At 41.6% G+C, this 24,727-nt stretch overlaps 1 protein-coding gene across 5 annotated transcripts in view; it reads right to left on the reverse strand.

The window, feature by feature from the left end:
- The window catches only part of SMARCA2 (SWI/SNF related BAF chromatin remodeling complex subunit ATPase 2), a 172,943-nt gene that overhangs the window by 134,999 nt on the left and 13,217 nt on the right, over positions 1-24,727 (reverse strand). For all 5 annotated transcript variants that reach the window (XM_079925948.1, XM_079925950.1, XM_079925949.1 and 2 more), the window contains exons 2-5: positions 23,841-24,101; positions 20,049-20,178; positions 13,660-14,049; positions 6,341-6,596 (exon numbers count right to left, since the gene is read on the reverse strand). In XM_079925948.1, the coding sequence (XP_079782074.1) occupies positions 6,341-6,596; positions 13,660-14,049; positions 20,049-20,178; positions 23,841-24,065 (1,001 nt within the window). In that variant the 5' untranslated portion in view covers positions 24,066-24,101. The remainder of the gene's footprint in view (positions 1-6,340; positions 6,597-13,659; positions 14,050-20,048; positions 20,179-23,840; positions 24,102-24,727) is intronic.

Raw genomic sequence — 24,727 nt, forward strand, 5'->3', positions numbered from 1 at the left:
ATTTCTGATACCCAACTAGATTATCTGATGTTAAACAGAGAAAAGCTACCTTTGCATTAATGCAGACAGGTGCTATATTACTTAACACTTTGGCCTTCTTCACAACCTCTCTCTAACAGCCAGGAAGGAAGGCTCAGAATACATCTAGGAGGAAAGTCAAGCCCCATGGCTCCCTCCAAAGAGAGAGAGAAAATGAGACAGGAAAATATGACTTGCTCCCGAACGCCTGGCCAGCCAGAGTGCAGAGCTGAGACGACAGAGTTCTCTTTCTAACTTCTAGTTCTGTCCTAAGGCAACGGGGCCATTTGCCCTCCTTGCCAAGGTGCTGACAATGACAGCTAGTAAAGCTGAGTGAACAAGAGCAGTGTTAGGTGCTGAGGTCACAGAAACCAGTCAACCCAAAACATTCAGAGAGGGAGAGCGCGCTACCGGCCACAACCATTTCCTCTGCGAGCAGTGCTTGCTTGAGAAAAGAAAAGGCAAATTAGGCATTTTTAAAAATCAGGTTTGGAGCAGCAGTAAATAGTAAACAGTTTTTAAAAACTAAGAGTTTCCAGAAAAGGACTGCCGGGGAGTCTCATTCTGGACATCATCAAAAAATAGAACTAGAGGTACTTCCTCACAATACAGGCAGAATAGAAAATAAGACTTACTACTTTATTCATTTGGGATACTATTACTGTTAGTCATAGAAACTGGTTTTAGGGTTCACCTGGATCCTATTCTTACAAATAATTACATGCCATCTAAATCTATTTTTAGAATGACCTCCCCCCCACATTTGGGGCAAAACTGTCTTGGAATAGATTTCGACAAAGAAAGAACAGTAAAAGGTAGTAAGTTAAACTAAACTAATAGTAACTCCACTAAGTTAGGTGCATTTAAAGCACAATTCTGTCTCTCCCTCTCTCTCTCTCTCTCTCACACACACACACACACATACACCTCTACAAGGTAAATGCGTCATTTTATTGAAGAGAAAACTGAAGATCAGAGATATTAAGAAACATGTGGACTTCACAGAGCCAGTAAAGGAGAGAGCCGAGGCTGGAACCCTCACTGGCCTGACACAAACACCACTGCAACGATACTGCAGATAATTAAAATATACTTCCTAATGCAAACTCCCTTGGAACTCAACTATAAAAATTGATAATTAAAGATTCTGTTAAAAATTAATATTATGCTTTTTTCAACCTTTATGATGCTGTCTGTTGATATAAAAAAGCAAAACCTTCTGTGACTTAGATGTTGCAAAATATCTTAATAGTTCATATAGCCCAAATATCAAAATGAGGGCGTTTTTAAAAACTTAAGAGTTGTTTGCTTTGGTAGAGAAATAAAATATCTTTTTCAAAACTTTAAAAATGATAGTAAGGGTAATGCATCATTTTTCATCGACTTCATTGACAACAATATTCTGATAGATTCCTCTTTTATTGGGTATATACGTGTTATTAATTCTGATTTACTAAATGATTTACCATCATAATGTGTTATTACTAATATCATCGTTATTGTGTGTTATTTCAACTATGCATACCAACACAGACAACAGTACTTTTAAATGGTTTAACCATGCAACAGACTAGAAATGTGTCAGTTCAAGCAACAACAATAAACTTTCATCAATTCATTCTCTTGAGCAAATTGCTCAGACTCTCCCAACTTTCTTCCACATTCCTTTTACTATTGATACTCCTGGGATTCTCATCACAGTTTAAAATTTTTCTTTGTATGAAACCAACCTTTACTTTCTTTAGCCAATTCAATTTCTTAAATACGCACATAACCAAAAATTCCCCAATAGAGCAACAGGTGACGGATCTTAACAACTAGGATATTAAGAGAAAAATCGATTACAGATTCTTCTCAAATACATAATTTAAAGGGAAAAAAACTAAACCAAGATAATTTTACTTGTGTAGCGTGAAGGCCATACTAAAGGAAATTTAGATACTACAGCAGGGTGAGATATGGTTATTCTGCTTCCTTGGTTCTAGATTTATTGCAGACCCTTTTCATTTGACTAGCGCAGAATGTTTTCAAACTATCCCTTGGTATTGTGTTTTACTCTGTTTGACAAAGTGGGTCAGGTGCTACATTAGAAGAATGGCTGCTTTTTCCTTAATCATCTAAACGACTATGGAACTAGGCCTAAATAAATAATCTTAGGACAACCGGGCTGACCGTGTAGAGACTAAATCACACTGAACCGGGAGAGGGGGGAGTTGGAGAGCGGAGAGGAGAAGTAGGGAGGTGGGGAGGTGTGGAGTGGGGTAGATGGAGCCTTGGCTGACTTGGGCATGGGAGGGGGTGAGGGGTTAGGAGGGGTGCACTTCTTCCTGAAATGACTGCTTCCCCAAAGGGCCTAGTAATTTGTCAGTGAATTTCAGATTCCCCAGCACAAAAGAATCTTTCTTTTATGAAAGGGAGGCAAGAAGTTAAAAGTGCAAACGTGCAAACTATAGGAGAAGAGGAAGGGTAGATTCCAAAGTAAAATTGTATGCATTCGATTCAGCACACGGTGTGTGTTTGTGTGGGGAGTAGCAAAGGTACAGGAGGGGCTTCTTTTTACGTAGAGAATTTTATCAGCGTGTGGGTGGTGGTTAATAGAAATCTTCGTTTTAAATAATGCGCCTCTCCAGACAATTTCATCTTCCCATCAGTGGGATTCAGCAGGTAGCCCGATAAGGAGATAGATTCAGGATTCTAAACTTCCCGAAACAACAACAGATGTAATACTGCATAACTGCGGGAGACTCATTTAGGGTCCTCATGGGTACAGAAAATTGAAGCAGAATTAGGTCGCTCAGGTTTTTCATACAGATTGAACAGTAAATCAAGAGGGCTTACTGTTCTGACAAGAAAAAGAGTTCCATTAAAGGCGACAGATATTTGTTCAGGTCCAGAGGAGAAGTTTATGATTCCTGTAGGAGAGTGATTTGAACAGAAAATGACACTGGTACATTTTGTTCCTTCCAGGAGCTGAGTGACACCTTTTAAAAAAGAGAGAGAGGGAGACTGACTTTTGGCAACTCTGCTGAGGAAGCGGCTCTTGGTGATTTCTAAGAAGGAATTCTCAGGGTGGTAATGGAGACCAGGGCAGGACAAAAAACACGGTAAGGGACTATGCTGGCTTCCTGAGGCAAGGAGGCTATACTACTGCTTTCATACTAAATTCTGACTTGATACCAAAGAGCGCTCACATAATTCAAAGATGCTCTTCTGATATAAACTCCTTTCAATGTGAAATATATTTCTTTCTCACACAAACATCTGTGTAATTTACATGCTAACATGATAATTCGTGGAGCACTTCTGACCAACCCTCTAATCCTAGATGGAAGAACTGAAGTTAGGCACATTGACAGGGCCGAAAAAGCATGCCAAAACACCAAAAAAAAAAAAAAAAAAAAAGTCACTGACACTTACTACAGAGAAAAGCAGTACAGTTCCATCATGAGACAAGGTTGGTCTAAAAGAAAGGATCCAATTTAAATGAGAACAAAATGGTTTTAACTGAAGAGCTTGTATAGATCTGAGGCAAAGTGTTCATATGCAGAAACTTATTTATGCTATTACTGAAAAAAGATCAATCTGTCAAAATTCTGATTTTATGAGGAATAAGGAAAAGCGGCCAAGTGACTTAAAAGTAAAAAAAATTAAGATTCTGACAATTTCCTTTCAATTTTCATAGGCGAGGTAAGTGATATTACAACAGTCAAAGAAACGAACATCTGTTAAAGAATTTCTGACAGGTGATTTTTGCTCAAACCAAGTTTATGAAATTATAAAAGAGACTTTTTTAAAGACCTTGCTCAAATCCTCAATCAGGAGACAAAGATACACTGGACTCTTCCTATCAGTGCTAAAGGGTAGTAAGCCGTTCTCTCAAAGAGGGGCAGAAGGAAAAGAGTTTTTTAGCTGTCTTTTACAAGTGCCTAAGGGACTTAATCTAACCCTTTTTAAGGGATAAATATAACTAATCTCTGCAGCTGGACAATTTATCTTCATAGAGGCAGAAGCCAGCTACTGCTCTATAACTGAAGAAGACAAAAGATGCCCCTACAAAACCCTGCCAGTGTAAACCTTAGCTTCTTCTCAAGATGGCCACGGGAGACTTCAGGCCAAAAGACCCACCAGCTTTGTGAACCCAGGCTTGCCAAATCAACCACTTCAAAAGCCAGGCGGCTTAACAAAAGAGGAGACATTTATCAAGTATTAATAATAATATGAAAAAGAGCCATTCCACCACCTTCTGCAATGATTACAATTTAAAAGATACTGATAGATACTTTTTTTTTTAATTGACACAGGTGTGGAGGACAAAAGCTTTCCACACACTGGAATAGGCTAAATAGTACCGATTAATACTGAATACTTTGGGAGACCATCCCTTAAGATCATTTTCAGAAAAAGTGCTAAAATGAGCTCATTACAAGAAAGGCCTGCAAATACAATTCTGGTAAAGATGAAAAAAGAAGGTTTAGGAGTCAGTAAGCGTGTACACGCGCACACACACCCACACACACACACACACACACACACACACAACATAGGATGAGTAAGGGGGAAAAAAATCTGGATGTATTTCTAGGTACAGTGTCTGTGTTACGAGGGTAGTTCATATGATTTAACAAAGGGACTGGTAGCTCTGTACCTTCAAGGTGGGAAAATAACGTTAGCTCTTAGGAAGTCAGAATTTCAGAGTAACCAAACGATACCCCTCTATCTCATTTACTGTCTTTAAAAAAAAAAAAAAGACTTTTGACTTTTTTATTCAATAGCAACATAAAGAAAGGACTGCATATGAATACAGTTTTTCTGCCCCAAATGAGTACACAGTGCTAATATTTGACTTTTATACCACACTGCGATTATTCACCCAACAGAATCTGCCTATTAACACTGAAATATCAATTGATGATGGGTATCTAGCTCTCTAGGGATACGTGAAAAGCTGAAAACAGAAACATAAAAGCTCTTAATGGAGGATTAGTAATAGCAGTGAAAATAAAGTTATACTCTTCATCCAAAAAGGTACACACATTTAATGGCAAGTTACTGTGATTTCTTTCGAAATAACTCTTAAAGCTGGTAACTTAGTATTTTAATAGAATAACAGATAAGTCACGTGTTTTCCAATAAAGAGTAAGGTAATGTTTTTAAATAAGGGCTCCTAGACATTATTTACTAACATCCCCTATAATTTTTAAACCCTAATTGTCTTTTAACTTAAATCATACTGGGGAAATAATAATAATAGCTAATATGTACTGACAGTCCTTGTATCATTTTATCTTCTCCCTACAAAAGATACTATAATACCCTCTTTTAACATAGGAGGAAACTGAGTCACAGAAAAACGATGTAACTTGAGGAAGGCAACACAGCTAATTAGTGGCAGAGCATGCTTTCTGGCTAACTCCCAAAACCGTGATCTTCGTTTCATCTTATCTTGACTCAGTACTTACTGGACTCTCTTTTTGGTTGACATTAACCATGTACATCAAGGATCTGCTAACTACAGCCTGCCAGCCAAACCCTGCCCGTAGCCTGTTCTCATAAATCAAGTTTTACTGGAACACGGCCAACACAGCTGCTTTCACACCATCAGGGCAGAGCTAAGTAGTTACGACAGAAACTCTAGGGCCCTTTACAGAAAAGGTTTGCCAATCCCTGATTTAGATAAATGTGCCAAATCAGGTGAAAATGAAGTTTTTGGAGTAAGAGTTTAAATAAGGACCCCATGTGAAGACACTTACATAGGGCCTAGCCCAAAAGCTAGACCAAGCCACAGACCAACAAATGCATGAACTCAATCAAAGAAGACATTATATCATGCTACTGAAGTACCGCTTTAGTATCACTAGATGTGTCATTAACCTGAAGGTTAGGCCAACAGAACACTCAACATCTGAGCCGCTTACAGTCACCATTCAAGGACAAACTGACAAACCAGAAGGAAAGTGCATCATCTAAGTGTGGGCTGACAGCCTTCCTGGATCTTTAGGAACTCCGGGCTGGACTTTTGATCTTGGCATGTCATAGGGGTGCATAAAAGTTTTCTGACTGAATGAGTGAAAAGCACAGTCCTGGGAACCTAGAACCCCCAGAAGAGGGTCCTCACCCCCATCCCAGTGGCAAAGAAACTCTTCTCTTGAGACTTTGCTCTAAAATCATTCTCAAGCCTGAGTCTTGGCCTCTGCAATTTCCCTTAGGCCTTTCCCTGGTCCCACAGAAAAGAATGACCACAACACCAGCAGACACCGGACCCCCTAGGCTGGGTGGTACCTGCCGGAATACAGCGTCTTTACCCCCGGGGCAGGCGCATTACCTGTACTCCCGCTCCTGCAGAATCTCCACGGGGTCCAGGCCCTGCGGTTTCTGGACGGGGCTGATCCGGCTCTGCTTCTGCTGCAGCTGCAGGATGGGCGAGGGCTGCCCCGGGGTCGGCTGTGGCACCGAGGGCCCGGGCACGGCGGCCGCGGGCGGCGGCGCTGCTGCAGGGGGCGCAGGCGAGGGCCGGCCGCTGGGCGCGGGCACCGGCAGCTTCTGTGGGGGGCTCGGGCCGCTCAGCTCCGGCCCCGGGCCTGCGGGACAAGAGCGACATGGGCAGCTCAGGAGGAAAGGCACCCCGTGCCCATACCCGGCCTGCCCGCTGCCCCCTGCGAGCCCGGCGATGGGGACAAGTAAAGGTCTCAGGAGAAGAAAACAGCAGGGAAGGGAGGAAGATGAGGAAGGCGGGAGGGGAAAGGAAAGGGGAAAAAGAAAGAAAAAAGAAAAAAATAAAAAAAAGAAGCTGGCATCTATCCCAAAGGGAAATGGCCCCAAAATGACTCTTAGGTAATAAACTGATTAAGGAATGCACAGCCAGCTTTTAGTGTAGGTCTACAACGGGATTTTAAAAATAATTCCAGGTGCGTTCAGGGTTCTGAAAAAGCAAGGGAATCACCCGCTAGTCGGATGCAATTTGGGTGTGGTCCCAAAATCACGTTTCGCAAACGACACCACAAGCCCCCTTCATCCCAGCGTGGAAGAGCCCTGCTGTTAGAACCCATGCTTTACAAGTATAGGCAGCAGCTCGCCAGTCCTCTGACGTGAACTAAAAGGGGCACGCATTTTCCCTAAATGACCTATAAACTGTATTTCAGGCTTCATCAGTGCATCTAGGGAACTTTAATTTTTTACTACGTATTAGAAAATATTTCTGAAAACATTCAGTGCAGGGGGAAAAAAGAGTCTGCTCATTCCACCTAAGAAAACTTAGCAAATATTAAGATTCAAGAGAGCATTTTTCTCATGTTATCAGAATAAAGGGATATGCAATCATTAAGCTTATCAAAATGCACTTAAGTTAATTTAAAGCAATTTCCCACATTCAACTTCAGGAGTTTAAATTGATTGCTAGGTCTGGACCTAAAATAAGTGTTCCATCTCTCCTCTTAGGTGAATTTTTACTTACTTCAAAGTTATAAATAAAATTAGTGATGCTACCAGAGGGGTTAGTAAATTAAAAAAAAAAAAAAACTCAGTAAGCAGATGTTAAAACCTCTCATGGGCATTCTTCCAAGTGTTTTCTATATCTTTCCAGAGAAATATTAAAATCATTAAATGGTAACAAAACTAATCATCTCTATACTTCAGAGCGACTTAATAATTAACCATACAAAGACATACATTATGAAAAAGTAGACACATTTATTCAATTTCCAGCAAACACCAGTTAGAAGTGGGCTTAAATGACAAAGCAAGGATAGCAAACATTCTGACAGGAGGAATTGGAAGAGTTAGAAGAAAGTGCTTAGGAAACTACAGTGTGTGTTGAGTGTGAGTATATGTGTCTGTGAGCATGTGTGTGTGTAGTGTTGTTGGTCTTTTGTTCACTTCCTTCTGAAATTAGGTAAAACTTTCCCAAAGACCTAGGGCTAGTTAAGACTTCTTGAGGTAATCTGTAGCCCTTGTTCTAGCATTGATGAAAAGTTCTGGAGGGAAAAATGCATTTCTGTTTTTTTTGTTTTAGGCACTGTAGATATACTATTATAATAAAGAGATTCTTTTCAGCTAAGTACATTCTGATTCTTTTTCTGAATGGGAGGTCTTTTACATAATGCATAGCTTTTCATAATATTTCAGATTTAGTTTCTTTCATCCATATGTAAGAAACCAATTTCTAAACATTAAATCTTAAGGTTGTTAAGCATTGGGATGAGATATGGAGGGACATTTTTTATTATATTTTCCCTCGAGGCCTTTAAAACAGGATAGATATTTTTTATCTGGGTTGCTTGAGCCAAAAGAGAGGAGATAGAGATTTCTAACAATTACTTTAATTCTCTGTGATTCTATGAATTTCCCTAATAAGCTCAAGAAACTGGTGGTTAAAAATATTGGAAGAATTTGTATGAGCACACCAAATAATAGATTTAATACACTGAAGCCCTTTAATAAAAAGAAAATCCGGGTCTTCCTGATAAGATTAATATCATACTAATTACCCTACATTCAGTTCTCAAAGTGTTTTTCCTCCTTTCAAAGTTTAAATAAGTCATCAATAAAAGCCATACCAGTGCAATAGTGTACACATTTCACTTACTCTGGGCGTTTTCTTCTCTAGCATCATGGCTTATAAATACTTATGTAGAAGTGTGTGCCAACTCCTCGAGGTATATTCAAGTCATTGTTTTTAAAACCATACGATCAAAGGGACGTATCCAGAGCATGTCTGATATCCCCAGTTCCAAATCTAGCCATTTTCAGCCCATGACTGTGAACTAGATCTGATGCATACACACAGCTAGGCTTCTTTAATCCATTAATACAGAGACATCCTTATGCGGTTGAAGGACCCTTAAAATTGAGAAGCCAGAGAGACCCAAGCGTGGACTTGGATATTCAAATCTCCAATTCCAAAAGGACTACAACTCCAAAAGATACAAGGTGCACCTTGTGTCTTTCCAAAATAACTGATAAGTTTCACCTACGGGCTGTGTGAGCCTCAGCAAGTTACTCAGCCCCTGGTGCTTCAGTCTCCTCGTCAGTAGGATGGGGATAATAACAGTACAGTACTCACCTCACAGGGTGCTAGTGAGGATTCAATGAGACAATGTGGCTATGCGCCCAACCCTCAGCTCTGGTCATATTTACTGCCACAAAGGACACCAAGGTAAAGAAGCCTAGTTTAATCACTCAGCTTTTCAGAAAAGCTCCACAGCAAAAGAAAGGCTTTCAAGGAAATTTGGCACTGTATTAGCCGGCAAATTTGGAAGTGCACTCTTCTAGAGCAAACTTCAAAATGTTTCCACAGTTTAATACAACTCAGCACGAACACTCAGATAAGTCGGCTTGCCATGTGCTTCCTGCTAATCCCCCATCAGTCACAAGTAAACTCCTTTCTAACTAAAAACTGCAAGTTCATTTACTGCCTGGGTCTATTTTATCCTCCCTCCAACAGATTATAGAAACTTCTCTTTACAGAGGCTAGGGGACTGACTGCAGCTTGCTAAAATTAGACATGCCCAGAACACAACTACCTAACCATGAGGAGTTCTGCCTGTCCTTCAGGCAGCTGAGTTGCCTGAATGGATTTTCTCTGTATCAACAGAAAGCATCTCGACAACAGACACTCACGGTCTGCAAAACGATAAGGACTCACGCCCTGATATCTTCAGATGGAGGACAAATTACATTCTTTAGCTTATCTCCTATTCCCTCGCCAATATAAACAACTTAGGCTGAATTGTCAGAGGTACAAAATGTGTCTGTTTTCCCGTCGGTCCTCACTTTAGAAGTCAAGGTAGGTAGACGCCCTGACTCTCCTGAGGGGTGTCCCACTGCAGCTAAGTGTTGGGGGGGAGGGATCTTTATTAGATGCCTGAATTTAAGAAACAGGTAAACAAACTTATTAAATTACCTAAGTCTCACATGTACAGAATTTCTGTACAGAGTTCCCACTTTACCCTCTGCACAGAAGGATGTTTATGCAAATAACCGTCTGTGCATTAGACAAGGATTTAAGTGGTTTCCAGAGGCTGAAAAAAATAAATGTAATAATGATGCTTAAATGAAGCATACGAAGAAATTTTAGATAACTAAAACAAGGAGAGGGGGAAGCAGGAGAGGCACAAGCACTGAAAAAAATCACCAGTAAATCTCTCACTTTCTACCATGAAGGCTTCCCTACCCACCGCAAAAAAACCCAAAACTTTTCAGTTCCTATTTTGAACTTTGCTTTAGTCTCTAAAAAGAAAAATGAATCAAAATTAAAAGAAAAACGCTGGGTTTGATTTGAGTGGAGCCCATAGTAGGCAAGGATCAGAGTTATTTACTTCTTCAGTGCACACTTCCGTGTGCACTTCTTCAGTGCACACTTCGTAATTCTCTGGTGGTGGCACTTGTGGTGAATGATAACTTTGGAGTAGGTTTGAGGCAGATCACCCCAGCCAAAAAGATTCTCTTCACACATGAATGACACCCGCAAATGGGACAAGAGAAAAATGGAATCACAGCTACCACCAGTGAAGCTGACATACTTAAATTGATTTTTTTCTGAAATATTAGCACAGGCATTTATAAGCAATTATATTGCTTTATTTAAGAAAAGGAGGGGGATAAACAATACAAGTAATATTAACTTAAAAAACCTTTTTTTGTGTCTTCCTTGGACTTGTCCGAAATACCCATGCAAAAAAAAATGTGTCTTTGTCAAGTAAGGTCATCATCTCCCTGTGAAATCTGAGATTTGGGGACAAGATGAGCAATGTAACCTCCCCCTCCCAGTGGCAGGAATGAGTCTGCTCTATTTGAAGAAAGTATCCTCTTTCCTCCTTTATCCATAGCCTCTTTGCCCACTCTGGCACTATCCGCCCAAATATTTTCATTTCTAATGACTGCTGGAAATACAAAAGACACGAGCAGTGAGTAACAAAACAAGTTCCCCCTAATGACAGGACCCTGGCAAGGGAAGATGTACGCACTGGGTAAAAAAAAAAAAAAAAAATGGAGCCCTCTTCTCTGGAAATGATCCAGAAAAGGCACCCAGGGTTGTGTTGGTCAGGATGTGAAGTATTTGTTATATACAAGTGTCCGGCTAACTGAAAATCCATCCTTTAAGTTTTACTACGTCATCTGATCTCACTGTGGTGACTCTGGCTGAAAGGGTTTCTCAAACGAAATCACTTAGCTTGCTGCCTTCTTGAACAATACCCTGGAAACTTTTCCTATTGTGCGTAGGTCATTTTTTGTTGTTGTTGTTGTTGTTGTTGTTGTTTTTTGCGGTACGCGGGCCTCTCACTGTTGTGGCCTCTCCCGTTGTGGAGCACAGGCTCCGGACGCGCAGGCTCAGCGGCCATGGCTCACGGGCCCAGCCGCTCCGCGGCATGTGGGATCCTCCCGGACCGGGGCACAAGCCCGTGTCCCCTGCTTCGGCAGGCGGACTCTCAACCACTGCGCCACCAGGGAAGCCCTCGTAGGTCATTTTTAAAAATAACAAGCCTCGCTGAGGTCCATGATGAGGGGATACCCCAGGACAAGCTGCGATGCACGGGGAAGTGTGCCTGTGTGACATGGTCCCTCACGATTACCTTTTGGGAGGCGCAGATTTCGCTCCTTCCATCTTAAACTACCAACAATCTGACTATGACCATTCAGCCTCTACTGGGACCTCCTTTAGTTAATGCTCCTCATATACTGAGATGCAGGATATCAAGGTCACCAATGTTGCTGACACCGTGTCTAGAGTATGAATAAAAAGGCTCTCAGAAAGGAGCAGAGATCCTTTTCCTTCCTATGCACAGGAGTGAAATGCCCGCACTTGGTACACAGAGCTTGGGAAAGAGCCTTTCCCTTGTCATGAGCCTATTGGTCACGAAGGAGCCAGGATGGGGAAGGGGATAAGGCCATGGGCTCTCCAGTCAGACTGCTGGCATTGAATCCTGACTCTCCATACCCGAGATGTGCCACACGTGCAAGGTACTTATTACTGAGCGTGGAGTACGAGGTAAGCTAGCAGGCACTCAGTAAGCACAAGCTACACACATGCATAGACATAGACATTTTTGCTTCTCTCTGGCTGCATTCCTGAGAGCTAGTTTTTACAGTTTTAAAGCCTCTGAACACACTTGAGTGTTCAAACTACCATTTTATGCATGGTTTTCCTGTACAACATTTTCCGTCTCTGATTTTTGGTCCCATGGGGTCCTCCACCTACCAGAGCATCGTGGTGAACACACCGAAACCTAGAGATGCCGCGATACTTTCTTGCTCTTTAAAAAAAACCATTCCTAAGGCTCCATCTACAATTAACAAGATGCGTTTATCCTTCTAGTAGGCAACCCTTAAGAGTTTCCTCTACCAGAAAAGAAACATTTACAAACTCAGAAGGTAGAATAATAAAAATAATAATCTGAACTCTTTCCCTTCGTCTAAGTCCCAAAACCTAAGAAGAAGACCGATATCCCAAACTAGTTGCAATGATCAGCTGTCAGGGCCTGCCCAAATGAGAGGGAACCATTCACAGGAAAGGGTGTCAATGACAAGGAAGCACCCTGGAATTCAAATTCCCTAAGATTCAAATTCTCTGGAATTCAAAACTGTGGTAGAATAGAACCATAAACTCTGTGCTTATCTAGTTGCTAACCAAAACCTTCCCAGAGAAAACAACATTCATGGACGATCACCCTAGAGCCCCTTGGAGCTCTGAATTCTATCCGTGGGATCAAGCCAGACCACCAGAAGGTCGTACAAAGGACTACCTCCTCTCAACCCATTATATAATGTCATAGCTTCAGATCTGATGCCAGGGCACATGGGAAATAGGCCATGTGGATTCTGTTACTCTCTTTGTTATGAACAAATGTTACCAATGCCTCTACCATGCAGTGCCCCTTACAATAATAATAACAATAATTTTTTAAAAAGTTCCCACCTGGGAAAGCTACTTTATACTCTCATGCTAGAAAAGACTCTGTGTCCACTGAGAAACGGGTAAGCAACCTCCTTCCGAGTGGTGAGTATCAGGCACCTGACCCTGTCTCCTTTCCTGACTGCCAGGAAACTCGAGTCACCTTGGAAGCTCAGATGCAGCAGCTCCTGTAGCTCCCCCCCACCCACATTGCCAACCTCCCTGACCTTGATTTCTACTTCCCTTTGTCTCTGATTTTCTACTTGGTAATTCCTTTACCGCAGGTATGCTTCTTCGGAAGCCTCCCCAGATGCTTTTCACAAAAAGGGACAGACGTAAATAAATAAATAAATAAACAGACACGACATAGCTCAAGGAGAGCAGATTCGAGACGTGCGTGTTGGCAACAGAACGCACGGGGTGTAGGGGTTCCTAACCTGGGGTGTGTGTAGACGGGCTTCCGACAAACCTCGCACCGCTTGAAAGAGAATGCGAAATCACGGGGCTTTGTGCTTATAGCCACGGCTTGTGCCAGAGTCTGCAAAGTTTAAGAAGCACTGCTCTAGGACGTAGGCAGAGGAGACCGAGAAGCGTGGCCAGCTAAGTGGAGCAAAGACAAGGGAGCCAGGGAGGTGCCACAGAAGGCTACGTCAGCCCTGGGCCGCTACCACCAGCCCAGCACTTCTGTGCAGTTAGCAGTCCTTCTCGTCCGAGGTGGACCATCACGTTATTCGTTTGGTTGCCTATGAACCTACCAGATGGCCTGCTGTAGTTGACAAGGGCCTGCTGCTGCGGCGGCGGCGGTGGCTGCGGCTGCGGTGGCGGCTGCGGCTGAGGCGCCGCCTGCTGCTGCTGCATGCCCGGCAACGTCCTTTTCCCCTGGACCGCGAGCTGCAGCGTTTCCGGGAGGGGCTGGCCCCGGGCCAGCATTTTGTAAGCTAAAATCTGAGCTCGCAGCTGATGCAGCTGGACGGGACTGAAAGGCGAGGGCCCCCTGTTGGGCTGGCTCATCGCCTGCGGGTCGCCTGGGATGAGGGTCCCTGGCTGGCTTGGTGGCATCTGCGGTGCGGTTGGGCCACTTCCCAATATAGGGCTGGAGACGTGCTCGGGGGCTCCCAGCGGAGACGGGTGCGGCGACATGTAGCCTAGAATGAAACACAAAAGGAGAGGTCACAGGCTGCCCCCCGCGACCCTGAAGAAGAAGCATTCCCGAACGTTTTGATAATTTCCTGAACAGCACTGATGGACAGACATCGAAAGCATAGGTAACTTAATAATTATGGGCTTTTATATAACTTAAAACTTATATATATCAAATGTATACATAATTTAAAGAAACAGGCAAAAGTAATTTTAATAACATATAATTTAAATCGACATACCCCAAATATTATCATTTCAAAGTATAACAATTATTAAAGAGAGATTTTATGTTCTTTTCTTCCTATTCAGTTACGACGCTGTCTCCACTGGGACTAACCACATCTCAAGTGATGGACAGCCACATGTGTCCTAGAAAGTAAACTGGTAGTGGCTGTCGTACACCTAAAGGAAGGGCACCAGGGGAAAGTATTATACATTAAAAGCAGCCCGACCTGGAGAACAGAACCTGAAGGTGGCTGCTCTGTCGCAGTGGGGAATGAGTCTCTCACGGGGATATTACTTGGTTTATTATAATGCACTTTATGAATAATTTGCCATGATTGAGGGCCTCCATTGTTGTAGGCACTAAGCAAGGCACTGTACATACTATTTTAGCTGAGTTCTCCCTGGAAACAGAGACTGATGGAAGGATTGAGCGGAGCTGATTTATCTGGAAGGCACAGGGGCACTGGCAGGGGTGTGGAAAGGTGCTACGCGGAAGGGACGGCAGCCAGTAATGGGTGCATGATTAAGCCAGTTGCTGTAGTGGGTACCTGAAGATTAATCTCATGCACAAGTTCTGGGATAAAAGGCACATAACTTGCCTCCAAATTATCCCAGGGAAGGAGCTGGGGTATTTACACTCCATCACTGGTCACTGGTTATGACTCTGGGGATCCTTAGTCCCTGGGAACTTTGCCATGTGTGAGTAAGGCGGACTCAAGTAGACTGAAGGTGAGATGGTAGACTGGCCAGTGGGTATAAGGCTGGTGGGAGCACAGAAAATGGTAAGAAGAATTAGAGGGAAGTGAGTGGAGTATACATGTTTTCTACAGTCCTCACCACATCCCCAGAAGATATGTACTGTCACCTCATTTTTTAAAATGAGGAAAGGGAAGCTCAGCGAGTTACCCCAGGTCACACAATCAGATCTTGGTAGCTCCAAGATTCAAACCAAGGTTTGTCTGATTCCAAGGCGTATGCTCTTTCCATGGTCTAATATTAATTTGGTTTTATAAAAATAAATTAAAGGCTTGAAAGTTTCAAAAATCTTCTAGAACCATTTACGATACAATATAAAAATGAGAGTAATCTGCTTCGGTTACAAGAGATCTACATGGGAAAGTTAAGAAGACTTTACTTAAGAAAGAAAAGTCAACATGCACAAAAATTTCAAGGAACTTATTTCAAGAGATGAACTGTACAGCCCGGACAGAGAATGCCTAGGAAAACACACGACCGAGCATCGCTGAAGGGAAATCCAAGGGGAAGGAGAGGACAGAGTGGCCTACTGTAGTCCAAAAGGTCATCTTCAATTCAAACTGAGTGTAATTCATCAACTCAGAGGTGTCCTAAGACACAAGTAAAACATTAGATTAAAGGGCTTTGCCTTTAATAAATGCACCTGCATCACACTTATTTTAAAGGTCATCACAGGGGTGTTTATTAGGCACCTGCTGTGTGTGCGAACCCTTGTCACATTGGAGCCAAGACAGCTCTATGAATCTATGTGGAATCACAGCGGCCCAGGAATATCTGACCCACATTGCCTGGGGACTCATCATCGTCATCCACAAGACTAGAGAAAATAAAGGATACAGTTACTTTTACTCAAACTGCCATTTGGAGAGGGAAACAAATTTAGCCTGATCCTCTAAGACAAGAGTAGGTTTTGTTCTATCAATTGGTGAATTGTAGAACTCCATTCAGAGTAATCCTGCCCTGAAGAGAAATGGAAAAACTGCTAACTCATTCCCCAAATCCCTACTCTATAAGGGAGCACAAAAATCACGCAGCCATTAGGATTCTAGTTGGTCATAAAAGTTAGCCAAGAAAATGCCCCTGAAATCAGCTTGCAAGACAAGCAGAAATTTAAATCCCAGGATGTTGTTATTTATAACAATAAACATTTAGAGAATATCGATAACATACACTTAACTTCATCATTAACATTCTTCCTTCTTAATGAGGTTAACATTCACCTCCTATTTGTAATGCTGGTGCAAAATGGTAGTTTGTTCATTAGGAAAGCACCTTCCTAACACCTTTTTGACCAACCCTGCATCTACCACTGGAGGAAAAACTTCCTACTATAGTTACTGACATTTTCATGGTAGAAGGGATACAACCAGGTGTTAAAATGGGTCATGTCTCCTGCCTTCTAGTCCATCCTCCTTCCTGAGGGCATCATCAATTATAGTTTACCCATGTTAAATCACAGGATGCCTAATACAACAGACCAAAACATCAGACGATCCAATCTAAAGGCAACTGTGCAACGCTGTTCATCAAATCTGCTCTTTTCAGCTATGAACTCCTGGCAAGGCAAAGTTACGAAGATGAGACAGTTACATTAAGTACAGTAATTCATTTTACCTCACATTTGCTAAGAAACTAAGAGTGGAATAAAAATCATTTTCCAGAATTAATCAATACAACAAAATTCTCCCTCAAGTGTGGAAAGAAGAAGAAACTGGGGGTGGGAAAATTTGTTGCCTAGAATTTATAGGGGATGTTAATAGAATCATTCTATCACAGTATGACATTAAAAATGTGACAGTGTTTCAGCTAAAGAGAGAGAGATTTCTTTTTTTTAATGACATGACTTGCATTCCATAAAACTTCAGGAAAATCAGAATCTAAATGATACAACATATTTTCATAATTATCTTCAGTTGAGAAAACAGTGAAGAAATTGCCTGAGAGTGAAATACCTTTGTCTGTAGGATGACTGTGTTGATGCAGAATCTGCTCTTTTTTTGAAATCTGGTTTGATTTGCTCATTTTAAAAAAAAGTAGTCAAAAACTGGCAGTTTTCCTTCCCTCATCTTCAAGGGCCATTATCTCCCTAGTTGCACCTTGCCTCAGAGAGAGGCAATCACCTCTCTCCTTTTAATAAACTTGAATTTTTAAGTGCCAATTTTATATGAATTTTCTCTTCACACACACACACATACAAACATTAAATATTATATATTTGCCTTTAAAGGCTTTTTCTAGCCAATGGACTAAAAATAAACAACGTTATCATTGGGACCATAAGGTACACAATTCAGTATTTATTGAAGGAAATGGTTTTGCTTCTCAACCAATACCTTAAAATAACCTAATAGGTTGCTAGGTAGTTAAAGCTGGCAGTCTTCCGATCAATACCACACCTCTCTGTACCTGTGTGTTTATAAATGGCTTCCTACGATGGGGGTTTTTAAAGATATATGCTACTATGGAGTTTGAATTCTTTTTAGATAATTCTATAGACTAAGACTGCATTATACCAATACTACTTTATTCAAAGACATATTTTAAATCACTAATTCCCCAGCTTACAAGGCACTTTACTATTATAGTGAAAAATATTACGTGCTAGTTCTGATTCCATCTAACTTAATGCAGACTTCTGCATTCCAAAGTAATTATAACTTACAGAAATTATATAAAAATTAAGATCTATTTAAAAGTGTTCACTTTTGAATACATAAATTCACTTCTCTACCTACTTGAACAAAATTTACTCAATTTCCAATTATGTACTAGACATTGTGCCAAGTATTGGAGATTCCAGGAAAAAATCATCATTCTAGAAGTTGAAGAAAGGAACTGAGCTATGAAAGAAATTTTAAGATACATAAAAGTAAAAATGCTCACTTATAATTCACGCATTTCAAGTGTTTTCCTTTGGAGTCTTCCTAGGGCCCCACTACTAGAGGTACTGCAAAGCCGGGAGCAGACAGCCACCACTAGCTCTGAGAATCACTGAGTATAAGTCATCTATACCTCCCAGGTATTAAAATGAGATCTACATTAGCTCTGTGAACACACCTGGCCCTTTAGAATTTAAATGATAAACCTGGAAGTGTCGTCTCAATTCGTTCTTAACACTGAATGGGTCAAATTCTTTTCTTCCTGTACCTCAAGAAGTCCCAATGATTCAGCCTGCTTTTCTAACATGGTCAAGATTTTACAAGTCATTTGCAAAACTTACGCCTGCCTGCCATCAAAATTCAGATCAGAGTCCAGGATCTTCAAAAACCTGCCCGAATATTAGTAAAGATGCACTCCTATGCCTCCATGACTTGCTTTTATATAAATATATGTATGTATTTAAAAGCAAATACATTTCTCTAAACCCTCACAGTCAAAAATCTTCCCTTGGGTTGACGGATGTCTGATCATGGATGGAGAAAAAAACTCACATACATTAAATTACAAAAAAGTATATACAACAACACATGAAGCATAAACTTTGAATTAGAATATCAGCACATTAATTAGTGCTGGATAAGTCATGCCCTTGGCATGCTGAAATGTCCATATAATGATTCTGAAAAGAGGTTACATTGCATCCAAAAGACTTTGAGGTATCTTTATTATTCTATTTATTTATTTGGCTGCATTGGGTCTCCGTTGCTGCTCGCGGGCTTTGTCTAATTGTGGCGAGCGGGAGCTACACTTCATTGTGGTACGCGGGCTTCTCATTGCAGTGGCTTCTCTTGGTGCGGAGCATGGGCTCTAGGCGTGTGGGCTCATTAGTCGTGGCTCGCGGCCTCAGTAGTTGTGGCTCGCGGGCTCTAGAGTGCAGGCTCAGTAGTTGTGGCGCACGGGCTTAGCTGCTCCGCGGCATGTGGGATCCTCTAGGACCAGAGCTCGAACCCGTGTCCCCTGCATTGGCAGGTGGATTCTTAACCACTGCACCACCAGGGAAGCCCCTGAGACATCTTTAATATGCCTTCAATAATGAGGAGAAAAGGCACCCAGAAGAAGAGAAATCTACCATACATTGATTTGGCCATTATTGTGGGTTGAACTGTGTCCTCTACAAAGAAATGTTGAAACCCTAACCCCTGGTACCTGTGAATGTGACCTTATTTGGAAATAGGATCTTTGCAGATGTAATCAAGTGAAGATGAGGTCACACTGGATTAGGGTAGACTCTAATCCAATGACTGGTGCCCTTATAGGAAGAGGGAACTCTGGACACACACACAGACACACAGGCAAAATGTCATGTGGAGAGCAAGACGGAGATTGGAATGACAGATCTAGAAGCCAAGGAATGTCAAATATTGCTGGCAACCACCAGAAGCTAGAAAGAGGCAAAGAAGGATTCTTCCTTAAAAACTTCAGAGAGATCACAGCCCTGCTAATACCTTGATTTCAGATTTCTGGCCTCCGGAACTTTGAGAGAATACTTTTCTATCGTTTTAAGCTACCCAGCTTGCGGTAATTTGTTACAGCAGCCCTAAGAGACTAAGAGAGCCACCCACCAGCAATGACAGGTTATTCCACTGCCAGAAAAAGCCACCTTACAAAGTAGGAGTGTACAACTCAAGGGACACGGGTGGCTCATCTTACCTTCACATCTACGCTGTTACTGGGAGGCAGACCTGGAGTCTCCTTCTGGCCCTGTCACTTACCGGATGTGCAAACTTAAGAAAACAAAGTAAATTCTCTGAGCTTTAGCGTCTCCATCTATAAAACTGGGGTAATATAATTCATCTCACAAGTTCAGGGTAAAGATTCTGCATGAAGTACACAAAGCACTCTGCAGAGTGCTTGGACACATGGTGGCCAGTAAAACTACTAGGATTTTGCAAAGAAAATTGCCCACATCAACCATAAAGTTGTGTTGGTGGGGATAAGGGGAGATTTCTACAGGGAAAAGAAACCGGCTGGACTCCATCCTCCTTAAACACGTTCTCTGGAAGTCATAATTAAAATAACCAACAGGAAAGATGAAAGACTGTGGTACAGAGCCAAAATCAGGTATGTAACAGACACAAACCTTGGCTGTGTTGGTCCATCGGACTCTGGGGAGGGCCCATTCCTGGGTGAGGAGGTCGCATAGTGGTGCCCTTCATGGATCCACAGTGGATATCTTCCACAACCCCCTTGTCGTGCATACCATCAATGGGCTGAAACATTTACAGAAGATCAGTCAGACGTCTCTTTAAGGCATAATATTTCCATCTGGTGTTTTAAGACCCCTTCCTAAAAAGTCTTCAAAATTGTGGCGCAATCATCTATTACCCATATGATAGTCATATATTTTGACATTTATTTTACATATATTACTATTTACATAGATTTCATAGATGTGACAAAAAATAAAATAAAAAAGACTACACCAATAGGATCAGCAAAACTACCTGTGAAGTCAAAAGTTAAGGCTTTAAACAGTTGAAATGTTTTTGGTCATGTCAAAACCTGCAAAATAAAAATGAAGTTCTGTTCACAAGGTAGACAAATATAAACTATTCTTCCATACCCTCTTACGTAAGTCCTGAAACCTGCCGTAGGTTGAAGCTAGTCCAAAGTCTGAATGAAGAAAGGAAGACTCTTTGAAACGTCTGTGATGATCTATTTTTTGGTAGCTTTTTTTCATCAGAGGGGAAGGAACCATAGAAAGTTTAAAAGTTGAAAGCAGAAAGTTCCAAGGCAGTTGGGAAAAGAGGGACAGACAGGGTAGAGCGGTGAATGGGGGTAAATACTGAACGGGAAAGAGGGTGAAACAGATGAAGCTATACTACAGAGGGAGGAAGACAGAAAAAGGTTAATGGCAGAGTTTGGAAAAAAATAAAGAACACAGGGGCTGGAAACAGGACTTGAGGCCTTGTACACAACAGACACACAATAAATAGCCATTGAATTGACACTAATCCAATCCAGAATTGGGCAATGGAGCATGTGTTTGAGAAAGGAAAAGTCTATTCCTCCCCAAACTGGAATAGCAATTTTCAAAACAGCCTGAAAGGAATATTTCCAGGAGTTTATAGAAACCAAATGACTTCAAGCAAGAAAGTATGAGTGTTTGCAGTTTTGGAGAAAGGAAAGTTAATTTCTGCAGAGTCAAAAGCATGCACTTGAAAAGAGGAGAAATTTACCATAAAGAGGATGTTCAGAAGAAAAATGGGAAGAATTTGGTATAAAGAGTGTCTCTGAGTCTGTTAAATAGTAATAATAGAGAGGAAATCAAAGCAACACAGCAGATGTATTTAGGCCACTTGTTTATTTATTTCCAGTAACGTTGAAAAGCAAAAAGCTGAAGCTCAGAGGGAGACGGAGGAGAAAGACAAGGAATAGAGCTGCCTATAAAAAGATTCTCAGAAAGTGAAGGCATCTGGTCAGCAGGTGTGAACTCCAGGCACTTCACCATGTCCTCACCCAGGGAATTATCTGAGGGACTGCGGGCTGCGGAAAAGCAGGATGAGAAAATGCAAAACTTGCAGAATGAGAGCAAAACAAAACGAAAAAGAGCATTGATGGGGGCAGAGAATAGGAGAAAATGTGACAAAGATGCTAGATAACGGAACAGAAGGGATCAGAAGATACACTTATACATAAAAACAACCCGGGGCAAAAACATAACATCAACCCAATACACTCATGCATACGTTTAACTTTTAAATGCTTAAATAGTAATAGAGGTGAGCTAAATATTTTCCTTCAAATCTTTCATTTTGGAGGTGAAACATCCTTAAACCCTTCTGAAATTATTTAACCCGCTTGGACTAAGGTTAACAAGTGACAGATCCGGTCTATAATATATTTCCCAAATTAATATGAACACAAGATGATTTAATGACTTCGATATGTCTATCTGTTCAATATGTCTCCTAAAGAATGTGATATGGAAAACGAGCAACTTTATTTCTCTACATACCTGACAAGCTAAAAATGTGTTTAAAAGAAATCAAAAAAGCAGGGAGAGAACTTGGGGATATTATAGGGTTATCCATGATATGTTGTTAAATGAAAAAGATGTTGTTTCAGAGTAATTAACAGTGATGATACGATGCTATTATGGTAAAAGGGAAAATTTTTTAAATCATACCTGAATATGCATACCTGTGCTTAGATGGTATTTTTACTGAAGATGGAGAAAAGTAAGGTGTAAAAAGCATATATAATAAGCTGTTACTGGGGGTGAACCACTTCTTTTATTTATGTCAATATGGTTTTACTTTTCAAAATAAGCATATATTAATTTTCTGATTTGAAAATCATCAAATAACAAAATTTGCAAAACATGAATCTTCCCTTCTGGGCTGCAATGCCTTACCTTAAAACTGACCTCCAGGGACTTCCCTGGTGGTGCAGTGGTTAAGAATCTGCCTGCCAATGCAGGGGACACAGTTCGAGCCCTGGTCTGGGAAGATCCCACATGCCGCGGAGCAACTAAGCCCGTGTGCTACAACTACTGAGCCTGTGCCTAGAGCCCGCAAGCCACAGCTACTGAGCCCGTGTGCCACAGCTACTGAAGCCTGTGCACCTAGAGCCTGTGCTCCACAACAAGAGAAGCCGCCGCAACGAGAAGCCTGCGCATCGCAACGAAGAGTAGCCCCCGCTCACCGCAACTAGAGAAAGCCCGTGTGCAGCAACGAAGACCCAATGCAGCCCCAAATTAAAAAAAACAAGAACAAAAAAACCCAAACTGACCTCCAGTCCTACACAATTAAAGGGAAGAATTGCTCTTTTCTGCGGTAACCTTTCTGTTTCAAACCAGTATCTCCCACAGCTTGCCTGCTTAACATCAAGAGGCATCTCCACCACCCTGTCCACCTGTGATGTCACCCGGAAAAGATGTAAAACCTCTACACATCTCTTCAGGCCTAACCTTCAGGTAATACACAATGGTCCCATAGATTTTCTATGGCTACCGCTACCTCTCAGAGCAAATTGTCACAGAGGATCATGTTTGCTTTCTCAAAAGGCCATTCTCTCTTCTTTGCATCTCCTGCAAAGGCATAATGCCCACGTCATACCGTTATGCTCATCCCAACAGCAACAACCCGAATCTCATAAATGGAAGATTATTATAACCTTCGTCCAGAAACAAACAACTGGCCCTGGGTTCTGCAAAATCAGAGCTCTCTTCCAAAACCAGAATAAAGCCACTTCACAGACGGAGAGCAAAGTGCATTTTTAGCAATTCCCTAAAAACTACTTTATTTCAATCGAACATTTTTTGAAAAAATCCTTTAGGAAAGGACTCATTTTCCTTTTATTCTTTGGGACCTACGGGATCTTTTTAGGGAAGAATAATTTTCAATACGTTCATTCATGGATGATATACGGTACTTAACATACATAGTTGGGAAAAAAAAGCAAGACTTATTCACTAATATACTTATTTGCCAAGCCAAAATACCTGCAACCCACAATTCATAGGATCTCTCAGACTGCATATTGTAGAACTTCCCTGGTGGTCCAGTGGTTAAGACACCATGCTTCCAATAATGCAGAGGGCATGGGTTTGATCCCTGGTCAGGGAAGTTCCACATGCCACGTGGCGTGGCCCAAAAATAAAAATAAAAAAAGAGAGAGAGGGAGAGAGAGCTGCATATTGTAGCTAACACTTTTTAAAAAGCCAAGATCAGATCTCCCTGACTGGTGCAACATCTGTAACAATAAAAGAGCCTTAGAATGTATGTTTTCAATAATGTACAAGATAAGAGAAAGACCTAGCTTGATTCTCTTGTAAACAATAGTAGAAAAAAGAGAGGGGGGTTATCAGTGATTATTAGCCATCCATGACTCAGAAGATGGATGGATGGATGGGAGAATGAACTCTTACCTTATGCATTTGATGCATGCCTTCCTGCGGGAAGTCAGCAGACCCCATCGACGGCATAGGGTGTGAGACACTTGGAGGCCCAGGACTTGGCCCCATCATACTGTGGACGGAACCTGGGGATGGTCCAGGTCCTGGACTGGGCCCAAGAATTGGTCCAGGAGAGGGTCCCGGCCCTGGCGAAGGCCCTGGGTGGGGCATCGCACCAGGGTCTGTGGGCGTGGACATCTACTTCTCCTGACTCTGCCAGTCAGTACAGTGATACTGAGTTGGAAAGAAGAGAAAGGAATGTTTTAAACATGATGTTACGATCAGAATAAAACAGTTGTTAGTATTAGATGGTGCCATTTCCGTAACAAACATCAAACAGAACTGCCCTGTCTAGCCCGGATGTTTGAGAGAGTGTGATATATATCCATCTGCCCTAGTCTTTATGAAGACCTCTTATTTAAAATGATTCCCCGGAAAGATATAAATCATCTAAGATCCAAAAAAAGGCTCACTGGAGAAACTCAAATGTAAGACATAAGGAGAATTCTAAACAAGCTTAAAATTTATTACTGAAGCCAACAGATGCTCTTCATTACTTGGGCACCTTACAAGGCATTAACCCTCCAAAGCCATTAAAATATACACCTCCTCAAGAAATACCCAACCAAGACCCACTTGCATAAGTCAATAAGCATTCAAACTTCACAGAATTCTAGAGAGTTAAAAGGGGGAGCAAGTACAATTTCATAAACTGAGGATGAAAGGGAATTGCCAATCACGGGAAAAGAAGAGGTTAATGGCAGTCAGACAAATACGGGTTCACACAGCCGCATAGGCAATGACGCACTGAGACTAAAATGTGATGGTACGCGTAAAGCCAGAGCTCTGTGCCTGGCACA

Source organism: Stenella coeruleoalba, assembly GCF_951394435.1.
Source record: "Stenella coeruleoalba genome assembly, chromosome: 7".
Classification (NCBI taxonomy): domain Eukaryota; kingdom Metazoa; phylum Chordata; class Mammalia; order Artiodactyla; family Delphinidae; genus Stenella; species Stenella coeruleoalba.